The following is a 22,201-nucleotide window of genomic DNA, read 5'->3' as shown; positions in this document are numbered from 1 at the left end:
ACAGAGACCAATGATTTGTTTCTCATTTTTGTTGGTTTGAGATATTTTATTCTACAAATGAAACCACTGTGGCACATACAAAATTTGTTCTCAAACTAATTTAAACAAGTCATAACCTCAAAAGAACCAAAATATTCTTTTTTATATTTACGTCTAACGTTCAGATACACAATACACTGTGACTGAACAAAGCAGTAGAGAATGAGTCGTCGACTCAAAGTCAGTGCCTTCATTCAGCCTCATTTGAAATGGCATCAGTCCACACTGCTTTCTTCTGCTTCTGCGTCAACATCCTCAGACTCTTCTTCAGGTTCAGCATCCACATCCACGGGTTTAGCAACTGACTCTTCAATGGGTTCGTCTGTCTCTTCTGTGATGGAGTTGGACTGTGATACCTCCTCAGACACCTCCATCTGCTTAAAGTTAAAGTCATTGGTCAGCCATGCTATTCACTCTTGTACTGGTCTGTGATGATGATGATGATGATGATAACGTTTTACCTGCAATGCTTCTTCAGACGAGTCCTCCAGAGTAGATTCGGCTGTTTCTTCCTGCTCCATGGGCTCTTCTACTTCTTCCCTCCTGGCTGGGATCTGTTGTTGTTGTTGTGGTGGTGGTGGTGCTGGAGGTTCGGTAAACACTATGGGTGTCGGGGCTGGAGGTTCTGCTTGTGATACTGGTGCAGGCATTGATATATGCTTTGGTACTGGCACCTTAACAAACATAAGTGGACAAGAAAGAGCATTTTATTTCCACATTATCCAGAGATTATCTATCAACATAATTCTGTGTAGCAAGACTGTGTCCACGGACCTTTTTGAATCACGACACAGTCACATTAGCAAAATTTGTCTACTATCAAGTGTAGTGACTATGAAGCACAGCTCACAAAGTCGTCACTTTCAAAGAAAGCAGCTTTCAGTTGGTCAACGTGGCGAATTCACATGAACAACTTAAACTGGTTGCGAAATCTGGGAAATCTTTTACCTTCACACAAAATGGATAATTGTGTGGATTCCTATTGAAATGACTGGATTTCACCCATGAAAACAAACAAGAGTAAATGTGACTGCACAAAGTCAGTGTGGAATGAAAATTCACCCCATCTATTTTGTAAATGCATGTTATAAGTCTTATAGAGGTAAAAAAAAAAAAAAAAAAAAAAAAATTGATTATTTCATTAGAATGTCACAGGTCAATCTTCCAGTAAAAACACCTAAGCGAACTCCTGGTTCGCTTAGCGTTCGAACTGTCACTTTTAACTCCGAACCTAAATATACAAAACAAATGCTTGTATTACATATATTTCACGAAGGATCTTACTGAACATCCAAAACAATCCTGTGCTGGGTTAAATGCGTCATCATGTCCTGGTTTTGGTTTGTTGTAAAGTCTTTGGTCCATGTTGTGTTCATATTTCAGTCAATCTGCACTAGAGCTTGTTTGGAAGTGGGGCTGAGACCTGATCTCAAACTTGTTTGGTGTGCACCACGGTACACACCAAATGTTGGATGTTTGGTAAGATCTGTAACAAAATATACGTCATAAAAGCCGAACAATCAGGTTGTGAGCGTATCCCTATGCCTTTAGGTTCGGTGTTAAAATGCCAATGTTGACGCTAAGCGCACCAAAACTACTTTTTTTCTTCTTTTTTTTTGGTCCGGACCAAACGAACCGAACTACAAGTGTGAACACACCCTAACAGAGCAATCACACCAGAGTTCATTTCAATCGAACCAAACCTGCCAAGTTTGAACTTAGTTTGCTTTAACCCGGCCCCTCTACAATCAACTGCCATCTTGCATTCACATTTAAGTGCAACGCCCACATCTCAAAATCCAATCAACAATCAATGAATAGAACCATTTTTTCTTCGTTGATAATCTCTTACACGCAGATGTACGTCACAATATAGAAGAAAAGATCTGTCACTACTCCAGTTTCATCATAACATGATACCTCTCGCTCTCTCGCTCTCTCTTCAATGACTTCTGGATGTTGAAGTTCAGGTTGTGGTTGTGGTTCTGGCTCCGGCTCTGGCTCCGGCTTCCTGTTGTTGGCCTCCAGAACGGTCATTATAGATGTTGGAATGTGGGCTTGCTACAGAAACAGTAAAATATTTTATAATTAAAATTATTTTGAAGTAAAATTTTAATAACTGAAGTTCTCATCTAAAACACTGAATGCACAAACTTTTGCCACTTGTCATATATTCATATCAATGTTTTGGAATAGCATTATAATACAATTTGAAACAAATATTTTGCATGCTGTGCATGTTTCATGTATGAAGCAACAGTGTTATTTTAGTATTATTTACCAATATTTTGACTTTTTAAAAATAATTTTAGTGTTATTTTCAGTTTAAATAATATTATGTTCTTTTGTCATTTTTTCATTATAATTTTTATATTTTAATTTAGCTTTATTTTATTTCAGTTTTAGTTTAATATCACACACACTAAAAGTCAAGTTAAGAATAATAAATGTTTTTAATGTTTTTTTTAAAGTCTCTCGTATGCTCACCAAGACTGCATTTTTTAAAATAAAAGTATGGTAAAAAAGTAATAATGTAAAATATTAAGTTTCCTATTTTAATATATTTAAAATGTAATTTATTCCAGTTATGCAAAGCTGAATTTTCATCATAATCATTACTCCAGTCTTCAGCGTCACATGATCCTTCAGAAATCATGCTAATATGCTGATTTGGGCCTCAAAATATTTCTTATTATCATCAATGTTGAAAACAGTTGATACAGTTTAATTTTTTTTTTTTTGTGAAAACAATGATGCACCAGCATTCCACTGTTTGGGGTAAGTGATATTTAATTAAATGAATGAATACTTTTATTCAACAGTGTATATATTTATGATTTCAGTCTCAGTAGCCATTAATTTCCCAAATGGCACATATTTGGGACAAACCCTGACACTCTCGTGATACGCACTTGGTGAGGGGTGAAGGAGTGCACGTGCTGCAGGAGGGGCTCCCTCATCTCCGGGCAGCGCTCGAACACACTGGCCAATTGTGGAGGAGGCAGCTGGAGGAGAACATTGTAGGACTGGGGTTTGGTGCGCTGGCAGCACTTCACAAAGCCCTCCCACACTTTAGGATACTTCCACACCTGTACAATCAACCAACAGTCAATCAGTGTACAGGTTTATCAGCACAAGATTATAACATGAGAGGTGAGTCTGAGATTACTGGCATTGGCCAATAACTGTGCCGGTTGTGAGTGTGTGAAGGGTTCTGTCCGTTGACCTGTTTGAGGATGAGTCGAGCTAGGATGTTCATGACGAAGCCAGCCAGGCGAGGGTACATAGTGAGGGACTGGATGACCGTACGCATCAGCAGTATGGGGAGAGGAGTCTGCTCCATCAACTGCTGCATCACCACCGCCAGCACCTCGGACGTGTACACGTTCTTCTCCCCAAAACACAGGTTCGTGGCTACAGACCAGGGGGAAAGAACAACAGCAAAAAACATTAAAAAGGGTGAGAAGAAAAGCAAAAGAGGGAATGAAAGCGTTCTCTCCACATTGGAGCCATTTAATGGGCATCTTTTCACATTTTGATTATTAATATATGAAATGTCATTTAAACTACACTAAATTCAACTAATTAAACATTCATACATACAGTATATAGCCACACATTCATATATCGAGTAGCGATCAAAAGTGATGTCCGAATTGACCATTTTCTTTATTTAAAATCAATTTTAAATATGAGGGAAGAACAAAACACAAAGGGCCAGATTTACTAACAGCTTGCTCCAGCGCAAACCCTCTTTTGTCGTTAAAAAACTAGTCAGGATTTACTACAGCCGCAGTGAAAAATGAGCGCTGAAAAGGTGTGGACACGGTTATTTTTGCGGCTGACATTATTGCATATGCATTTGTAGGAGTTTCCCTTTCAGACGCAACATTTATGGGAGGAGAGAATTTTTTAAATTACTAATTTAGTTTGTGATTTGCTAAGGTTTGCGCTTGTCAATTTACTGGTGTTTGCGCCATTATTTACCGCCCAAAAAAAGCACGTCTTAAACCTGACGCTAATTTGCGCTGCTCTTGGTAGATTGCGTTGGTCGTTATGGAAATTATCCGGCTGAGTCTGTGTTCTTTAATTTGTAAGTAAATCATGTGCAGAACTTTCCACTCCCATCAGCGCTTTTATGGAATTGCGCTCTCAAACTACTTTGCCCTGTTTAGTAAATCTGGGCCTAAACTTGGTAAAGGTATTATTTATCTAACAAAATTATTTAGCAAAAACAGCTACAGGGTTGATTTAACTATACAGAAAAAGTGCATCACAAATAAAACGGTTGACTCCAAGCACAACTACGCAAAATGCTTACAAAATCTTTTTTTTAAGCAATATTTGAATACATTGTCCCAGGCCAGACATAAATTATAATTATTATAAATAAATAAATGTATATAAAAGAGATGAAATCAGTAACGAACGAAGCATTTGACTATATATTTTAATTTAAAAAAATTGTGTAAAAGACTGGACAGGGATACCTTTGATGATTGACTTCATGTCACACTTGGAGGAGTCAATGTTGTGTAAGGAGATGAGGAGCTCTCCAGGAGTGAGTGGAGACATGGAGGAACTGCCCTCGCCTACAGAACAGACAATCCCTTTAGTTCACTACAATTCTACTGATCTACAGCTAAACATGACACTGAAATGACATCATTCTCAAAAGAACTTATAATACATAAAATACGAAGAAAACCACGTAATTTTGTTTTTATCAATATCAAAACATGCACCATGCACAAGAGAGATAGCAGGTATTACTGTGTTGAGTGCCCAGCAGTCTGTTGAACACCTCCTTCACCACGATGGGATTGAGTTTGATGAGTTTGGGTAGAGCCTGGATCACTTCGTTCTGTTCGACACAATCAAGATACCATTATCAATGCAGTCTGCACAGAGCCATTTTAACTGCCTTTTAAAGTGCAATGTGGCAGTTAATGTGTTCATTTCTGAGATTAAAAGTAACTATGCTGTGCTGAACTAGCTATGCTGATCTAGGATTAAAAGTAATTAAAAGTAACAATAACCACAGGAATAATTTTTTTCACTTCCTGAAGTAGCTATTCTGATCTAGGATGCTCACACATTTTAAGACTGCCTGTTTTTGATCCTGTCAGTAACTTGCTTGTCTCAGGGATTACAGCATGCAGGTGTGTGTGCAAGTACCAATAATAGCGATGCTGATGTTTTAACTAATAAATGTATTACTTGTTGTTGTGACAATGGATACGTAAAATAAAATTGAAAGTAGGGAAAAATTAACTGACCATGTTAAAGTTTTGAAATACTTTTAATATTCTGTAATTAATAAGAAATTATAGATTTTAAAAAATCTGATAATTTGACGTTTAGGTCAGGATTTCCAGGTTGGCCTACAAAAATACACATCACTGCAGCGGTTATGATTACAAATGTTAATCTTAGGTGCGATTAATACCAAAAATCTGTACAAATAATAATTTTTTTAACAGATCGACAGACTTGTTCTGGCTCTAAAATATAAGCGTTTGAGCCTTGTTCAGAGTGACTTTAAACTCCCAAGGCCGTGAGTTATTGTTTTTATCATGTGTAAAAGAGTTGCAGGCACAACAACAACACATAACAACACCTAAACTATGGCAAACACACAGAATCTTGGGCCTTAATTATTTCACCAATGCTGTGTATTTGTGATTCGCTCTGATAATTAGGACAGAATCAGATGAGATGAGACAAACCTTCTCCAGGCCGTTGATAACTGGAATGAGGAAACGAACATCTGGCACTCGCTTATGATAAAGATCCCTCACCCTCTCCACCAACTCAGGAGATGGAGGCACTGTGGAAACGATACAATCCAAAAATATATAGACAATACAATCTACACTTATTATTCAGAGATGCATATACAGACACACTCTTTCTCTCTTTCACACACACACACCTTTATCAGTGAGTATGTGCAGACAGCGAGTGACCAGCGTCTCTGCTCCTTTAGGACAGTTCTCCACCAGGAGCAGCAGGTCAGGAGAGCTCATTCCCATTCCTCTTATCTATAGAAAAAACATTGATTAAACAAAACAATTAAAATCATCATATTGAACCATTTTAAATGAAGAACGCAATAAATAAAATTGTCTGTTAGCTGTGAAGCCAGTTATATGCTAGAATACCAATGCTGTTATTGTTAATAATATACCCATATACCCTTTTTCTAGTATCACCTTGGATGTAGTGTGTAAAAGTTTTAAAAAACAATTCAAAACATATAAAGCTATTGTCTCCTAAAATAAAGATTTGATTCTGAACTACCAAAACGAAATCATCAGTAATTCGAGTCTCATTCCACATTTGCATAATGCCAGTCTATGGTCTTCATTGGCTGGCCGAGAACAACGTCTACTTTGACCCTGAAACACTAGTTGTAGCTGACCCTGAAACACTAGTTGTAGCTGAGACTGGAAGAGTTTGATTCATGTTGTGGACATGTCAAGAAGATCCTGTTTTCTGCGCTGCGAAAGCAAATCCACTTTGCATGCACTTCAAAAAGATCAGGACTCTATGTGTCACTGTGTATACGAGTCCTGAGGAAGAGCTGAAATTCAGATTTAGTAATGGGCGTTTCATTTCCGACACACACAGTAAGTGGTAGACCAATCACAATAGACTGGTCCAGCTAACCAATCAGAGAAGAATATGCTCTAGGAAAGGAGGGGTTTAGAAAGACCAAATCCTTTATGGAAGTTTCAGACACTGTGAGAAAAGTGATGCTGCAATGCATATTATGAGAAAATTAAAGTGTTTGTTTTTTTACCTTGGATGCATGTAAACCTATTTTAGGAGAATAGCACAATAGTGGCACTTCAACTAAAACGATTAAAAATCATTAGGTAATTGAAGTGAAGCTGAAAAAAAAATCTAAATATTAGATGGAAAAACAACTTGTTTAACTTAACTTAGTTATGCTCACTTAGGTTAATAATTTTGTTTAGTGGGTCTACTAGAATGTTACATGATTTAATGTTAAAAAACACTTTTCTTATCCTGTTTTCACTCTCTGTCTGACTGCTCTGTTTAAGTTTCTTTAAAACTCATCTCTGAAAAGCGCAGTCTGGTCAACCACTTAGAGCGTGTGTCGGAACTGTAACGCCCCTTTACCATAACTGCTGCATTTCAGCTCCCAGTGCTGTAAACAGGTGCAGTAAAAACTACTGTAACTACGCTATGATGACCACTAACAATGTCAAGAAGAATAAGCTGAACGACCAGAACCACTTTTGCAAGCATGACTTCACACCACGTTCCACAGTCGTATTTTTCTTACATTTCAGATGTGTCATTCCTCCTTTAAAACACTGAAATGCATGGTTCAGGAAGCAGTCATTAGAAAAATGGTGAGAACACAGGTTGTGGTTGTACTGCTTGCTGAGGAATATTGTTTAAAAAAAATTTAACTATTGGTTCTTCAATTCCCAAGTCCATATAATGATGTTTTGCCCTCACAGAGAAAAGAAACTGTTTCCTTGACATAGCAATAAATTCTTCCTGATCTTAAAATGTCCTTAGTTTGAGCCAGCAGGTATTATGCAAATATGTTACATGGTGACGTGGCACAAACAGCTATAGTAGGCACTGTCAGGATGTTTCACTAACAGTGTGCTGCTGGTCATGCACTTCAAACTCCTTTTTACCCCTAAGCAAAGAACAAAAATAAACTTTGCAGTGATTATATGGGGGTCTCTAGAGGGCGAGAAGGTCTTACAGGCTGTTCGATGACCCTGAGCACACTGCGCTTGATGTCGGCGATGGCCTCGGTGTAAACAGAAGCCAGCTCGTGCACCAGGCGATGGTTGACGGGCAGGAGAGACAGATAGAGGTAAAGGCACTGCCGCACACTCTCTTCTGTCCAGGGAGATGCTACCTCTGAGGACACAGCAGGATTGAGAAGTCACCATTATTTTAGAGCACAGTACACCATTGAGTTTATTTACACTAGTTAAAATTTGAGTAACAAAGTTTCTTTCTCAATTAAGGAAACTTAAAGGGTTAGTTCACCCAAAAATACAAATTCTGTCATCATTTACCCTCATGTCGTTCCAAACCCAAAGACATTCATCTTCGAAACACAAATGAAGACATTTTTGTCAGAGTTTCAATGGAGGGACAGAAATCTACAAGATTTCATTAAAAACATCTTCATTTGTGTTTCAAAGATGAACAAACATCTTATCGGTTTGGAACAATATGAGATAATGTTAATTTTTCTGTGAACTAGTATGAAAAACCTATTGCACTCCACTATATACTGCCCACCTGTGGTGTAATTTTAGTGAGTCGAAAATGAAAAAACTTCAAGTGGCTTATAATGATGCACTGAGAATTGTGCTTAAAATTCCTAGGTGGAGTAGTGCCAGTGAAATGTTTGTGTCTAACAATGTGCCCACTTTAAACGCTGTTTTAAGAAATTTTATGTATAGCAGGGTTCTCAAGTTTTATCAAAAGCTTGGAGTGAGATCACATGCGGTTAGGGGAGGAGCCAAAGGGGAGGAGCCCCAGTGGAGACCCGCCCCCCAATTTTACCCATTGTTCATAATCAACCAGCACAAATTAAAATTATAACAATTGGTAAATCTGATAAATGACAGAGCAATTCATCACATCAAATATACTCTTTAATGTTATATTTCAAAATTACTAAAATATAACAAATTACTCCAAACAGTTTGGAAAAACAAATCTTTTTGCATTTTCCCTGACATCTTTGAAAAATACAAATGCAATGGCAATGATTAATGTATGTTTTGACAGGATATAACATATTACCCAGAGCACTCTGCCTTAATACATGTAGCCTTAATGTAACTAGAAAGACTATTAATACAGTATAATATATAATTTAAAATAAAATTTAATTCTTCAATAAACTTAATTCCTTCCCATACCCACTAACATTTCCCTTAGCAAAAGCTTCTGGCTTGGTTGCAAATTAGTTGTAGAGTTTTTGACTGCATCAATAATAATGTATACAATTGGCTATATATTAAATGTTCTAGCCTAAAAATGTTAGACGAGCTTTCTTCCAACTTACCTTCTCCATCACGACCTATGATCACGACGTGTGTTCGCGCGATATTGTTGGTTACCTAGTAACGAACGTACGGTGGCCGAGAATGTGTGTGCGTTGAAGCTACCTCCTGGGGCCGCCATTGTAGCTGGCTATCAACTGCTGTTAGCATCCCATTGACTCCCATTCATTTTGGCGTCACTTTGACAGCAAATAACTTTACATCTGAGGCGTCCAAAGACTCCATTTGTCCATTATTTATTTCTAAAGAAACACGACAGTGTATAAAAGGCTCCATTACTTTGTATCTTACGTTATGGCCCCGTAGAAGCCATTCTTGTAAAAAATAGGCTAACGATTGCGTCATAACCACGGGACGCTCTGTCGCACAGTAGAGAAATTACCGTATAGACAGAAGTAGAAGCTTGTCAGCAATCGTTTACTGTCTATGAGGCAATCGGGTGGACATGGAGCATAGACTGTAAAAAATATGGACAAAGCGTCTGTGACGTCACCCATAGACTTTCTGAAGAACTGTTTTGAGGCTGTTTGTGGGGGGTATGGGCGGTGCCATCTTGTAAAATCTTACGATATTTCAAATACAAATGTTCAGAAAGGATACAGAGGTGGTATGATGTGTTGTGTCAGATCATGGCCGAGACGTCAAATTTCAGGAATTCCACTCGGCGCAGCCCGTTATCAGCTGTCAATCATGCGCTTATTTGTCATACATTTTATATCTAAATACGATCTAAACTACCGAGTTAGAAAAAAATTCACCCCCCTCACAGTTGTCAGGCACTCGGAACCTATCGAAAAATACAATAAAAGTCCATGGGACCAACCTGTAAAAACATGAATTTATGCTGTGAAAACTGACATTTTAACATGCGGGTCTATGGAGATTTGCTCCCTTTTGGGACCTCCCTCTAGCGGATTTTCAATGTATTGCAGTTTTTCGCACTTCCGGGTACGCTTCATTTTTCAGATTAGAATGTTGCCGCTTGGACATGGAGGCATAAAGTCAAGGGAGAAGCCCATAGATAGAGAGTTCATAAAAGCAACGGGACAAAATATTTCAACAACAGATTTGTTTCAGATTTCAATTCAGATTTGTCCCGGCACAGCTACTAGAAGGTCAGAACGGTTGCTCACGTGACAACTACGTCGTCAAGCTCAGTTTGAGCCTGCGCAGAACGCTTGGCTATCAGGAAGTGAGTGCCCATGTGTGGCTTCAACTCTCTCTGTTGAAATCAACGGGGTCGCTGTGTCCATTTCTTTTACTGTCTATGGTACGTTTGCGCGATGGCCGAGAATGTTCCGTCAACTTCCCTGTGTTCGTGCATCTATGTTGCCCAGTAACGAACGCAATCTGGCCGAGATACGGACGCGCTGGCAGCAGGAAACTTCACTTTGTGTGCCTGCGCCTCGTATACAACGTTATATAAAGCTTGCAGGACAACTTGGTTGGCATTGCCTTTTCAGCGTGAGAAATACATGGTGTGGCGTGTGAGCGTGTGAACTGTTTGAATTGCTTGTGTCTCACGGCCAATGCGTGAGACTTGAGAACCCTGGTATAGATTCATGTGCAGACTGACAGGGTCTACGAATATGATCATTGTGTCCATAGCTGATGTTTCTAAGAGTGACACAAGGTATACATCTTGCTTTTGGAAACATTGGACCCGAAGCCTGTATATGTTCTATAAATGATGCCTCATCCGCATCATTCTTAATTGTTTTGTATTGTTTTTATATTTATATCTGTACTGTGTTGTCTCTATGGATGGACCTCTGTGTCTTGAATAAAGTTGATATATGAGCACATAGACTTAAGTACAATTATATCCTAAATTGGGTGTAATTGTAGGAAAAGTCTTCAAACCTGTATCCTCTGTTGCTCCAAACAGAAGAGACGGTGGATTTGGGTGGACCAGAAACTGCATGTAGGTGAGAGCGAATTTCTCGATACAGTCCTTCAGATGTTCCTTCTCATACATGCGCTTGATGAAGCTGAGAGCGGTGGACCGCACCTAAACATCATTGGGATTGTTATTATACTACTATGAAACGAATTAATGCAACAATGAAAGACAGATGATTAGAGGTTAACCTTTTCTTTTTCATGAGAGCTGAGGTTCAGAAGGACATTGAGGTACTGGTACTGTCTGGAGGGGCGTTTGAGAATGAGCTCCTTTAACGTGGACATACCCAGGTAAACACGCGACTGGAAGACAAGTGAGGAAACAATGATTTTAAATGTGATGCTCCACGAGAACTTTTTAAATGATGGCTTCAGAAACTTATGGGTGTTAGTGTAGAAGAACGGCTGACCTCATCCTCACAGTAGCGTTGAATCACCTCCAGTGCCGAGTCTGTAATCACCGGAGCCTCCAACACAAGCTTGGTGAAAAGCCTGAGACAAATGAAATTCAGGAATAGTGCAGATATATTAAGCATGCCAGAATATACAGGTTAAAGACAGTCTTGCAAAGTTTCATTTTTCTAGTTCACATAAAAACATGCATTGAATTTGGATAGCTGACAATGAAACATTTGTGAAATGTCCTGCAAGTACATGTAAACATCCAAAACTATTATAAACAGAATCTGCATCCAGAAGAAATAGTTGCCAAAATGCTAATTAATTGGGAGACTACCTGGAATATTTGTACTTTTAAAAAATTCATTTGTCAATGCAGGACCATTTAAAATTAACTAACGAAGGCAATTAAAAACGACGAAATAGAATATGCCCTTTCCTTAATACGATACTAAACTTAACCTAAAATCTTCCAAGGTAATTAAAAAAAAATTATGCATCTTTGAATGTTACCCATTTAGAGATAAATTGGCCAAGTAATTTTCTCCCTAAAATGTTATTTTGACTACAATCATATCAGTGGATTATAAAAAATATCCACATTTAAGATGGCAGCCATGCTGAGATCACATAAACAGTCGAGTACTACGGTACTTGTTTTATTTATATACATCTCAATAATCCAATACATTTAGTAGTGGAAAAAATGAATAATGGGTAACAAAGATGCCTGCATATCTACAACTGCATTGATAACCGAAAACGTTTAGTTCAGTATAATGTATGACAAGGTTTAACTGGGGTTATTGAGTTAATGAAACGCTAATAATTAATTAATAGATATGTAAAGTGAAAATAAACAAATAATTAAAAAATTTAAACAAATCAAAATAAAACACCAAAATAAGATGAACTATTTTACGTTTACCAGCATATCATGTGACCATTAACCAATGTCAGAGAATTGTGAACATGTGAATGTGTTGTTAAAATATTGAAAAATTAACTTAAATATTTTAGGTCTGACAAAAGTTTGAGAATCCCTAATGTATAACAACATTGTATCGGTAAGAGAAACAAACAAAAACTGCACGGTGAACATTTTGATGAACTATTTTATTTCACTGATTGTATCAAGTTGATAAATAATTTGTGATGTTATGAGGTGATTCTCACCCATCCCTCTGCTCAGGTTTCTCCTGCAGGCCAGACAGAAGTGTGAACAGACAGTGCTCATAGCTGTCCAGAGAGCCGGAGGGCTCCAGACTCAGGTATTCATTGTACTCATGGTACAGCAGGGAAAAGGCCAGCTCACTTCTGCTCCGCATATCCTCCAAGATAAACTGCAACAAGTCCTTTTTCTTCCCTCCCTCAAACTGGGTCACCAAGCGTGCAAGCAGCTTCACACGGACCTGGGAGAAGATAAAACACACAGATGACTCTGTTGAATGGATACAGTGGTTGAGACTATGCATAGAAAAGTCCCCAAAAGCAGACTCACATGGGACATCCCAGTCTGTGCAATGGCCTTTTCTGACAGGAGGATCCTCTTAATGGCCATGTTGGTAAGTTTCTCGATCTGAGCCGCTGAAAATGGCTGCACCACGTCCGCCAATTTGAACACTTTTTTTCTGCCACTGGCACCAAGAGCTCTGAATGAGGGTTAATGGGGAGGAAAACAAAGAGACAATTAAACCACACAAATACATGTTTCTGTTTCAAAATGTAGTGAGCCCCAAACTAGACAGCATTTAAAGACAACCTATTATGCTTTCGACAGGGTGTAATTTTACTGCTTGAGCATGAAAAAGGTCTGCAAAGACCCAAGGCATACGCAGAATAAAGGGCCGTGGCCTGAGTTGTGTTACAAGTGTGTTGAAACTAGCGGTTATGGTAAGGGGCATGACATAAGGGGCTTTCGCACCAGGTAGTTCTAGGAACTTACTAGTCATCAGGGTGGTTCCCGTAGGAAAATTTTCCTGATTGCATTCGCACCGCCAGTAGGAACTCTGAAGTGATGTAAGCCGCGCTTGTTGTTGTGACTTTTATTTTGACTGCGCTGAGAAACGCCAGACCCTGAGCACACAGTGCTCGCATTCCCCGTGTTCATTAGTTTACGATCTGTCTAAAAGTCCTGTCTAATACGTTATTGGATAGAACTGTTATACATAGAAAGTAGACAGTATATGAAAAGGTATTAGCGTTTGCAGTGTTGCTAGCTGAGCAGAAATACATAATCATGTTTGGCTTGGTCCCCCCAAAGTTGCGTTGGATTTTCTCCTTAGCGTAAAGGTTAAGAAGCCCATCTATCACTGTTTTTCATGTTCATGTAGTTTGTGGAGTAAATATATAGGCTATAATCTGTGTGTTTACACAGCTTTTTTTTAAAATGACGAGTGCCGGTGTTTCGCGTACGTTCTGCTCGCTGGTAGAACTACTCACTGGTAGTTCCTATAATCCTGGTTTAGACCCTACTCTGAAGTAGGAGCTAAATTAGTTCCTCCAAAAGGAGTTCCTAGAACTAAAAATCGCTCCTAGTTGCTGCGTGCAAACATGCCAAAATCCGGGTACTTCCGACAATAGTTCTAGGAACTATGAAAAGGTTCCTCCGGTGCGAAAGCCCCTATAGAGAGTGATATTTCTTTAAAACATGACAGGTGACTGTGGCGCTAAATCGAATCGAATGGGAATCGGTTCGTAAGATCGGGCAAATTTAGTGACTACCGATCAAATCATAGAATGTGAGTTGGCGCATATAGCATCCCTAGTGTGTGTGTATATGTTGTGCTATGGGAACACTCTTACTTGGGCTGTGAGGTGGGCAATATGGGCTCTGGAAGCTTCTTGATCTGAGGTGCATCTTCAGTGACAGGGCTCTTGTAGGCAGCCACCGCCCCCAGCACTGAGATGGCTTGACCGAGAGACACTGCAGACAGCTTGCGGATGATGAGAGGATCTTTGGAGCTGGACTCAGCCGCTCCTCCCTCTTCCTCCTTCACCTCTTCATCTCGAGCCTTACACAGCTCCAGCCCTGTGTAAGAGGAGATGCTGTTCAACATGCAATGCTACACTAGTATGCACAAACCCCCTCACCATCTTTACAGCTGTGCTGACAGGAACTAAATGAGTTTCTCTCTCCTTCCTTCAAAATATCCATCACCTCACCTGGTCCCAGCCCAGCCCCAGTCATCTGTGTGGCCATCATCCTGGCTAAATGTTTGATCTGAGCGTCAGTGCCGGCCGATTCCACAGGCGTGTAGGTGGCCTGGAAAGAGGCTGGCATCACTTCAGGCAGGTAAACCATACTGATGAGCACCTGCATCGAAAGGAAGCAGAACATGTGCAAAGTTAACACACATGCAAGTTGCAGTAATAAGACTTGTTTGCTACTCAACACAGAGTTCCAAGACTTTTTTGACAAATTGATTTTCTATTTTGAATTAGATTTAAATGGTTGTTCTTTTTAAAAGTCAAAATGTTTAAAAAAAGTTGAAAAAAGTTGTTACACAATTAATCAAAATAAAACTGAAATTGTGATAATGTGGCCACCAGGTTGGCCACATTGGTGCGATTTTTACATTTAAAACGGCTGTAAACTGGTTTGTTGCGCTGCATGTTTCAGAGTGAAGCGTGGCACTGTGTTCACCCGGTTCACAGTAAAAGCCACACAGTTGGTGAGGTGCTAACAGACGACTAAGAATAGAGGTGGTACTGAATAAATATTAATGTAAAGTACTGAGTTTTTTTGTCTTGTTTTGTTCCTGTTCTTTCTGTTATATTTAAATGCATAAGTATACATGTGTGCAGTTAAAATATAATAAAAATAATGGAAAAGAAATGTTGCTCCACACAAACTCCATCTCTGCATGTCACTTATTTTCACATTCATATAATTTCCAAAAATGTTCTGCATTTTACCATTTGTAACAAGAAGCATCAACTTAAACTAACCAGAAAACCTGCAGTTTTCCACAAAAATAACTTGAAGATTTAACATTTGAAAGGGAATATTTTAAGACATTTTAGTATTTTAACTTGTAGTGACATTTTTTTATTAAAAATGTAATATTTATTTTTCCATTTTAAAGTACAACTGTATTATTTCAATAGAAATATATTGCACTGTTAATTTTTTATAATTACATTATAATTTTATAATTAAAAAAAATATTAAAATGTATACATTTATTTACTACTACTACTACTAATAATAATAATATAAAAACTATTCTTACTATTATTTTAGCATTTGAAGAAACACATTTTTAGTTCCTAAACCAAACCTACCACACACAAAATTCAAGAGGAACAACACACTTGCTAACTGTATTTCAGACCAGACATGTTATGGACCGAGCAGATTAGCCACAGTACGCACCAGGTTGGCCACGTTCTCTGGGGACAGCAGAGGCAACAGGAACTCAGCAGTGAGATCGATGGCTGATTGGGTGCCAACGGAGGAGGATGGTTTTGGAGTGACCACGGGAGCTGGTTCCTCCTTATCCTCATCATCCTCCACTAGAGCGCCCTCTGCAAGCACAAACAAGGCATTATTCCCCTTCTTTTTCAAAATCAATACCAACTGTTTGATCCACACCAAACAACGAGCAATCCAGCTCATTAAAACAGCCACTCACCCATCTTGATCCTCTTGCCCTCAACATAGGGCTCATGGTGGAGTCTCTTACGGGGTTGTACGATGGCTGGCGTGCAGCGGGTGATCTCGCTCTGAGACATGCCGAGGTCCTGCAGCAGAGTGGAAATCTGGCCCTGGAAGTCCACGCTGCTGGGGTGCTTTAGCACCGCCACCAGATGCAGCTTCAGGTTCTTGCGCACACTGCTCACTTGAGACTTAGCCAGAGTCGGGGGCAGGTTAGCTGGGGAACACAGTAAAAGAGATTAAGAACAAAAGAAATGATTAGATTTGAGTTCAAAGCTCTGAATAAAGATAGTAAACAGAACTCACCATGTAGCGTCTCATAGGCCTGCACCACCTCAGACATGAACATGGGCCGCTGTCTGGCCAGAGTAGCCAGTGATCCCAGTGCAGTGGTTAGATTAATGCTGGAGATGGCAGGGTGCACCATGAACTTTAACAACTGCTCCAAAGCCGACTTACCCTCCTCACATAAAGTGTCTTAGAGCAGGACAGGAGGAAGTGAGGAAGATGAGGAGAGAAGAAAAGGGAAACAAAGGAAGCAGGAGGAGAGAATTAAAATATATTTGTAAAACGTACTTTTTAATCACATTGGTCTGTGTTCGATCAAACTGATTTGCTGAAATCAAAACAGGGACGGTAATAGGTGAGCGCTTGCGCATTAGTTCTGCCCACTAACAAAGAAACCGGCAGTGGCTTTTGCATGCTATTAAAGGCTGAATAATTCCAAATGAACTCTGTTTTGACAGGAAAACAAAAAAAATATCTTTTACATCTAGCGCATCAACACACAACTCAGTACAACTGTAAAATTACAAATCTACTATTTATGGCTGTCCTAATTTCTACATGTTAAATCATCATCAAACATTTGGGGAAATGGTTTGGGGGAGGAAATGGTTCTATGGTTGTATGGTGTGTTATGCTCCCAAATGCACGCTATAAGTAAACCAGAGTTGAAGTAAAGCATAATTTACTGTGAACCGAGGCGCTCTTTCACACTGCAAACACTGGATCATGAACTGCATGCGTGCCACGCTTCACTCTGAAACATGCAGCTCATGTGTTTAGTTAAATAAATTGATAATCATTAGAGCTGCATAATTCTGAATAAATTGTTTTTTTTTGTTTAAAAAAGAGATTGTGATTCTCCCATGAATCTGAACAGACAACTAAACAAAATAACATGTAATTTACTAGAGGTTCTGAAAATATTTTAAATGCTGCAGTCAATTTAAACTGTTAGTTACACTTTATTTAAAGTGACGTAGTTAGATTGTACTGAGTAATATTAATCAACTACATGTACTTACAATAGAGTTACAGTTAGGGTTTGGTTTAGGGTTACTTTTAATTATGCATAATTTACATTACAAGTACATGTAGTAACGTGTTAACTACGTCACCTTAAAATAAAGTGTTACCAAAATGTTTAATTAACCTGAATGAATAATTTTTTTTAAATCGGTTGGAATGAATGAATCTTCATACTTATACGTGACAACAGCTCTCCTTGTCAAAGGTTTAATAGACACAGGCGAAGTGTTGTCATTTGGGAATAAGATTACGCGGGGGTTTGAATCGAGATCACCATCTTTTAATGATTAATCACACAGCTCTAATAATCATATTGAAAGCAATATCGCGATTTCTTTATCATTTCGATTGATCGTAGAGCCCTGTATGACTGTGTGAATTTGATTTTATTAATGATGCTCTGCTCTAACCATATCGAATATATGAGTGGTCTTTGGGGATTTTGTCCAGGCTGATGTCTCCCTCCTGCTTCTTGGGCGTGTCGGAGTCGGGTGTCCGTGGTGAAAGGGTGATGATGAGGGACTCTGTGAATTTGATGGCGTGAGTGCGGACTCCGTCGTTATCGGAATCCAGCAATGCCAGAACATCCTCTTTCATCTGGGTCACCATATCCCAGCATGGCTCCTGCATGTCCGTCAAACTCTTAGTTCGCACTAGCCACTAACAGAACAAATAAAGACAATGTCAGGCACCTAAAAATATCAGCCCAGCTTAACAATAAAAACTGTGTAACGACTTGATACCTGTAAAGCCACTTTATATAGCTGAGTGAGCGTCAGAATGGCCTTTTTCACCACATTCACACTATCATCTCTCATCAGCATGTTCAGGTTGGCAATCAGCCTCAGCAGAAGCTCATTGTCTCTTTTGCTGAATTAACAAAAAGCAACTGGTCATGAAGTATTGGTCAAAGTATTACGTACTGGATGCTTACAAGCGCACCAGCCAACACTCACCTTGCCTCCTCAATGAACCCGATGACAAACTTTCGCACCTCTATTGACTTGTCAGTCTGAAATGCGATGATTTCCTGTTGAGAATGGATAAAAGCAGAAAACATTCATTTAATTTCTGTGTAGGGAACATTTACACAAGCTGGTGAAGATTGTATGGATTATGAAACTTACATCCAGAAAATTATCAAGCAATGAAGGGTCCTTGTTGATAATCAGCTCCTGCACCTAATAATAAAAGGACATAACTACATAAACATGAACACTAAACATTTGATTTTTATATTTATGACAATATGGAAAGGATTTTAAAACCTGTTTGAGGACAATAAGCTTTTCCTCTGTAGAGATGAGGGCCGCCTGGTTTAGCAATTCCACCACCTGATGGAAAAATGTAATCCATGCCAAATGTCACATTTCCAACAAACAAAAAAACAGCAATAACTAGTGCTGTTCCTCAGTAATGAGTAATGATAGCCAGTGTGTTACCTTCTCGCTGGTGGTCATGTCTAAGGCTGTGTCTTCCTCATTGCTGAATAACTGGGAGCTCGTGCCACCGCGTGCTTGTTCTCCCACGCCTGACGCCATTATGAACAAATCTAAAGAAAAGAGAATGACAGGTCTTCATTGAAGGTTCACAGATGGTTGAAGTCAACAAGAAAACAACATGGTCCTTTTTTTTTTATAGAATATTACAGCATTTATTATAAATGATTTATTCGTGCACATTTATTTTTTTACTTTTTTTATATGCCCTCATAATCTTTAATCAACTTGTCAATCACATGAGATCCACCAATAGCAAACAACAAACATCCAGTGAACCAATCAATTCCCCAAGGACAAAATTAAGTCCCGCTCCACATTTTTGCTTGTTCAGGAAGCTGTTTCACAATAGAGAAAAGACTATCGACTTTAATTTCTAAATTAACATGAAGAAAAAGGGTGAGCATAATTTATATTTTGCAAATAGTTTAATTTTATATTACTTGGATCTCATGTAAAGTCATGGTGAACAACAACAGCAGCCATTTAACTGGAGGCTGGAAGATAAATTTAACTCACACTACATTCTTCATTTAGAACAATTATCATACTACATTACAAAACTCACTAATAATCTTTTTCTTCAAACATTAACATGTGTTATGTTTGTTTTCCATATCACATACAGAACATTGAGGAATATGCTCAATAATAATAAAATAAATAATATCCCCTAAAAGAATTCCCTGTTTAAAAAACAAAAACCATCTAAGCAGTGCTTGATCTAGAAATACCTGTCATCTTTTCACAATACAATCCACTTTTCATTTTCTTACATTCTTAGTAAATTAAATAGAACTGATCATCATTTTATCAAACCTCTCTTAAAGCAAGATGCTGCAACCATTTTGTTCTCGACTTGCACTGATCAATTTTGAGATTTTGGGCTATTTTGCTTCCATAACATTACTAGTGACTAGTGTAAAGAAAACTAAACTAAAACCAAAATACACATTCAAGTGTTTATTACATTACACTTTGTCTGTATATTGCAATTTACAATACATATCTTTAAAGCCCGTTTTCCCAAAATTAGTCTTTTTCCCCTCGTGCACTGATTCAGAAATCTCTACTTAAGTACCACCAAACTGTACAGTTTTGTTCTTTATTTATTATTATTTTCAAGGTTTTTATAGAGGAGTTAATATATCTTTCAAATAACATTTCTTTTAACATTTTATTCCTAATATTTTTTATTAAAATAAAATCCTAAAGAATTTATTTTCTGACTGTCGATTTATATAGTGATGAAAAGAGATTTCCCTGTCACTTAATGTTAATACAGCTACTGCTGTAAAACATCTACCATGTTTCCCCCCTCTGTAAAACCTGTTTACCATATACACCTGTGGTGTCTTGACTTAATAAATAGAGCACAAACCAATACAAGCCGAAACAAGAAACCCGTCAGAGAGGTGAGCATGAACTGTCAAAGAAGCAGACATCTGAGGTGTGTCTAATGAACTTTGACCATGTGGTAAACTGAAGATTTATCATGGCATAGATTGCCAACTGAGTTTGCCCTAGTCTACAAAGGTAAATTAAGCCATACGATTATTTAGGCAAGAATACTAGTAATTATGCGAGATGCTCTGTACTTTTACAGTACACAAGTGCACAGCCACTGGGATTAAATGACATTTTTTCTGATATTAGAGCATGATTTAATGAGGTAATGTAATGTAACATTAAACAGTACACTTACAGTATTTTATTGCAAAAAGAGACGATTGCTGGAATTATTAGTAAATTCAAATTGTGTCATTACATGTTTCAGTTGTCTTATGTTTTGAAACTTGCGCTTGTGTGAAAATGAAACATGTTCAAACCGAATGAAAACAATATTAGGTTTTGAATGAATTAACGTTACTCGCTTTTACAAGTGGGACTAGCTGCTAGTAAGTTAGTTTGGAGTTTCAGAAATGTAACGTGAACGTTACCTGAGGTAATACAGCTAAGCGAGGCAAATGGTCGGGGAAACACTGACCATGATGCAGATAAAGGTGCTGAAATAATTTTAGAACTAGTAACGTTACATATTGAAAAAATGAAAATGAGTAAAAAAAATTGCTTGTTGATTTCTCATACAGAATTGGACTAATGGTAGCTAGATGACTTAATCTTATAAAACAGGCTTCCTGGCTGTCATAAAATAGCATCTTTAGTAAATGAGTATGACAGAGAAATCCAACTTACTCAAGAGAAATCCTTTTAAATTCTGTAAACTGTGGGGAAATCAAATTCTGAGTTAAAACCTGTCGGTTAGCACTGACGCTACCAATATTTTAGGCATGGATAGTTAAAAAGCACAAAACGTACTTTACCTTACTCAGAACTTCTTTTGATAACTTCTCACGTTGGAATTACATATTCTTATAATTCACTTAGTTGCAAATTCACCAGTCGTAGCAATTATTATAGAAAAGTATTCATTTGCGGCATGCTAAGAGAAGAATCTACTTCCGGGGTTGAACGTGATTGTGAGGTTCATGGGAAATTGAGTTTTGTTTTCGCATTGAACACACCGGTGACACTGGAAACAGAGTTGTTGTTTTAATCGCATTCAAACCATGTAACGATGACACAAAAACATGCACATGCGTACAAATTCGATAACAACAAAATTAAATACGGTTAAAAATGGTTTAAAAAAATATTATATTTTTATCTAAAAAGAATCATAACATCATTTATTGGCTTGAGGATCCTCAGTACAGTGGGACATCTGCCTTTATGAATGAAACATTGAAGAACTTGTTTTTATATTTAGCCTATTCAAATTATTGAATGAATAAACCACACAATGTCCCAAAAAATAACAGGTAGATCAGTTTTGTTTGTTTCAATTACAAATATGAATGCAAAAATATCTGAACAAAATATAAAAACACATTCTCAGCGGTGTACACATCGTTTCTTCAAACTTGATAACGTTATATACATATGAGTTATCAACATTTATCATTTAAAAAATCACCAGCAACTTTTTATTGAAGCAGAATAGGATTTGTAAATTTCACTTCTACTTCTGAATTAATTACTCAATTACTTACTCAATTAATTATTGCAATTATTTACAAGTGATTGTACTGGACAAACCCATCATCACAATCTACATTACACAAAGTGTCAGTTCACCTAAAAATTCTGTCATCATTTACTCGCCCTTAATTTGTTCCAAACCTGTATACATTTACTTTTTTCTGCTAATCACAAAGGATGATATTTTGAAAAATGTTGATAACCAAATAGTTGTGGGGCACCATTGACTTCCATATTTTTTCCATACTATGGAAGTCAATGGAGCCCCA

General features: G+C 38.0%; 1 protein-coding gene across 2 annotated transcripts; it reads right to left on the bottom strand.

Annotated features, from left to right (window-relative positions):
* Positions 1–14: 14 nt before the first annotated feature.
* sympk (symplekin) lies at positions 15–21,362 on the bottom strand. 2 transcript variants are annotated; one of them, XM_056247314.1, is made up of 27 exons: positions 21,215–21,362; positions 18,834–18,943; positions 18,660–18,725; positions 18,519–18,572; positions 18,348–18,421; positions 18,135–18,261; positions 17,802–18,051; positions 16,384–16,554; positions 16,055–16,294; positions 15,796–15,947; positions 14,583–14,733; positions 14,223–14,448; positions 12,919–13,069; positions 12,594–12,829; positions 11,429–11,510; positions 11,208–11,321; positions 10,980–11,127; positions 7,793–7,953; positions 5,975–6,083; positions 5,769–5,869; positions 4,813–4,903; positions 4,530–4,631; positions 3,266–3,453; positions 2,952–3,128; positions 1,960–2,100; positions 501–713; positions 15–416 (listed from the first exon to the last, which is right to left on the bottom strand). In XM_056247314.1, exons 2-27 carry the CDS (start codon positions 18,930–18,932, stop codon positions 255–257), a joined length of 3,786 nt encoding a protein of 1,261 aa, XP_056103289.1. In that variant the 5' UTR covers positions 18,933–18,943; positions 21,215–21,362; the 3' UTR covers positions 15–254. The 2 variants fall into 2 exon arrangements, with proteins under 2 accessions (XP_056103289.1, XP_056103290.1); XM_056247315.1 differs by having other exon boundaries at positions 15–413.
* Positions 21,363–22,201: the final 839 nt, after the last annotated feature.

The sequence above is a fragment of the Rhinichthys klamathensis genome, unplaced genomic scaffold, assembly GCF_029890125.1.
Source record: "Rhinichthys klamathensis goyatoka isolate OS25496 unplaced genomic scaffold, OSU_Roscu_1.1 h1tg000046l_1, whole genome shotgun sequence".
NCBI classification, from domain to species: Eukaryota; Metazoa; Chordata; class Actinopteri; order Cypriniformes; family Leuciscidae; genus Rhinichthys; species Rhinichthys klamathensis.
Note: the sequence above shows the minus strand (reverse complement) of the source record. Positions and strands in the feature narration are given on the sequence as shown.

Excerpts from the sequence above, each read along its gene's own strand:
- sympk (XM_056247314.1), bottom strand. The coding sequence starts at position 18,932 with ATGGCGTCAGGCGTGGGAGAACAAGCACGCGGTGGCACGAGCTCCCAG. Across the intron at positions 18,262-18,347 it reads GGGTTCATTGAGGAGGCAAG|CAAAAGAGACAATGAGCTTC; the intron begins GTGAGTGTTGGC and ends TTGTTAATTCAG. Across the intron at positions 11,511-12,593 it reads AAACCTGAGCAGAGGGATGG|GCTTTTCACCAAGCTTGTGT; the intron begins GTGAGAATCACC and ends CATTTGTCTCAG.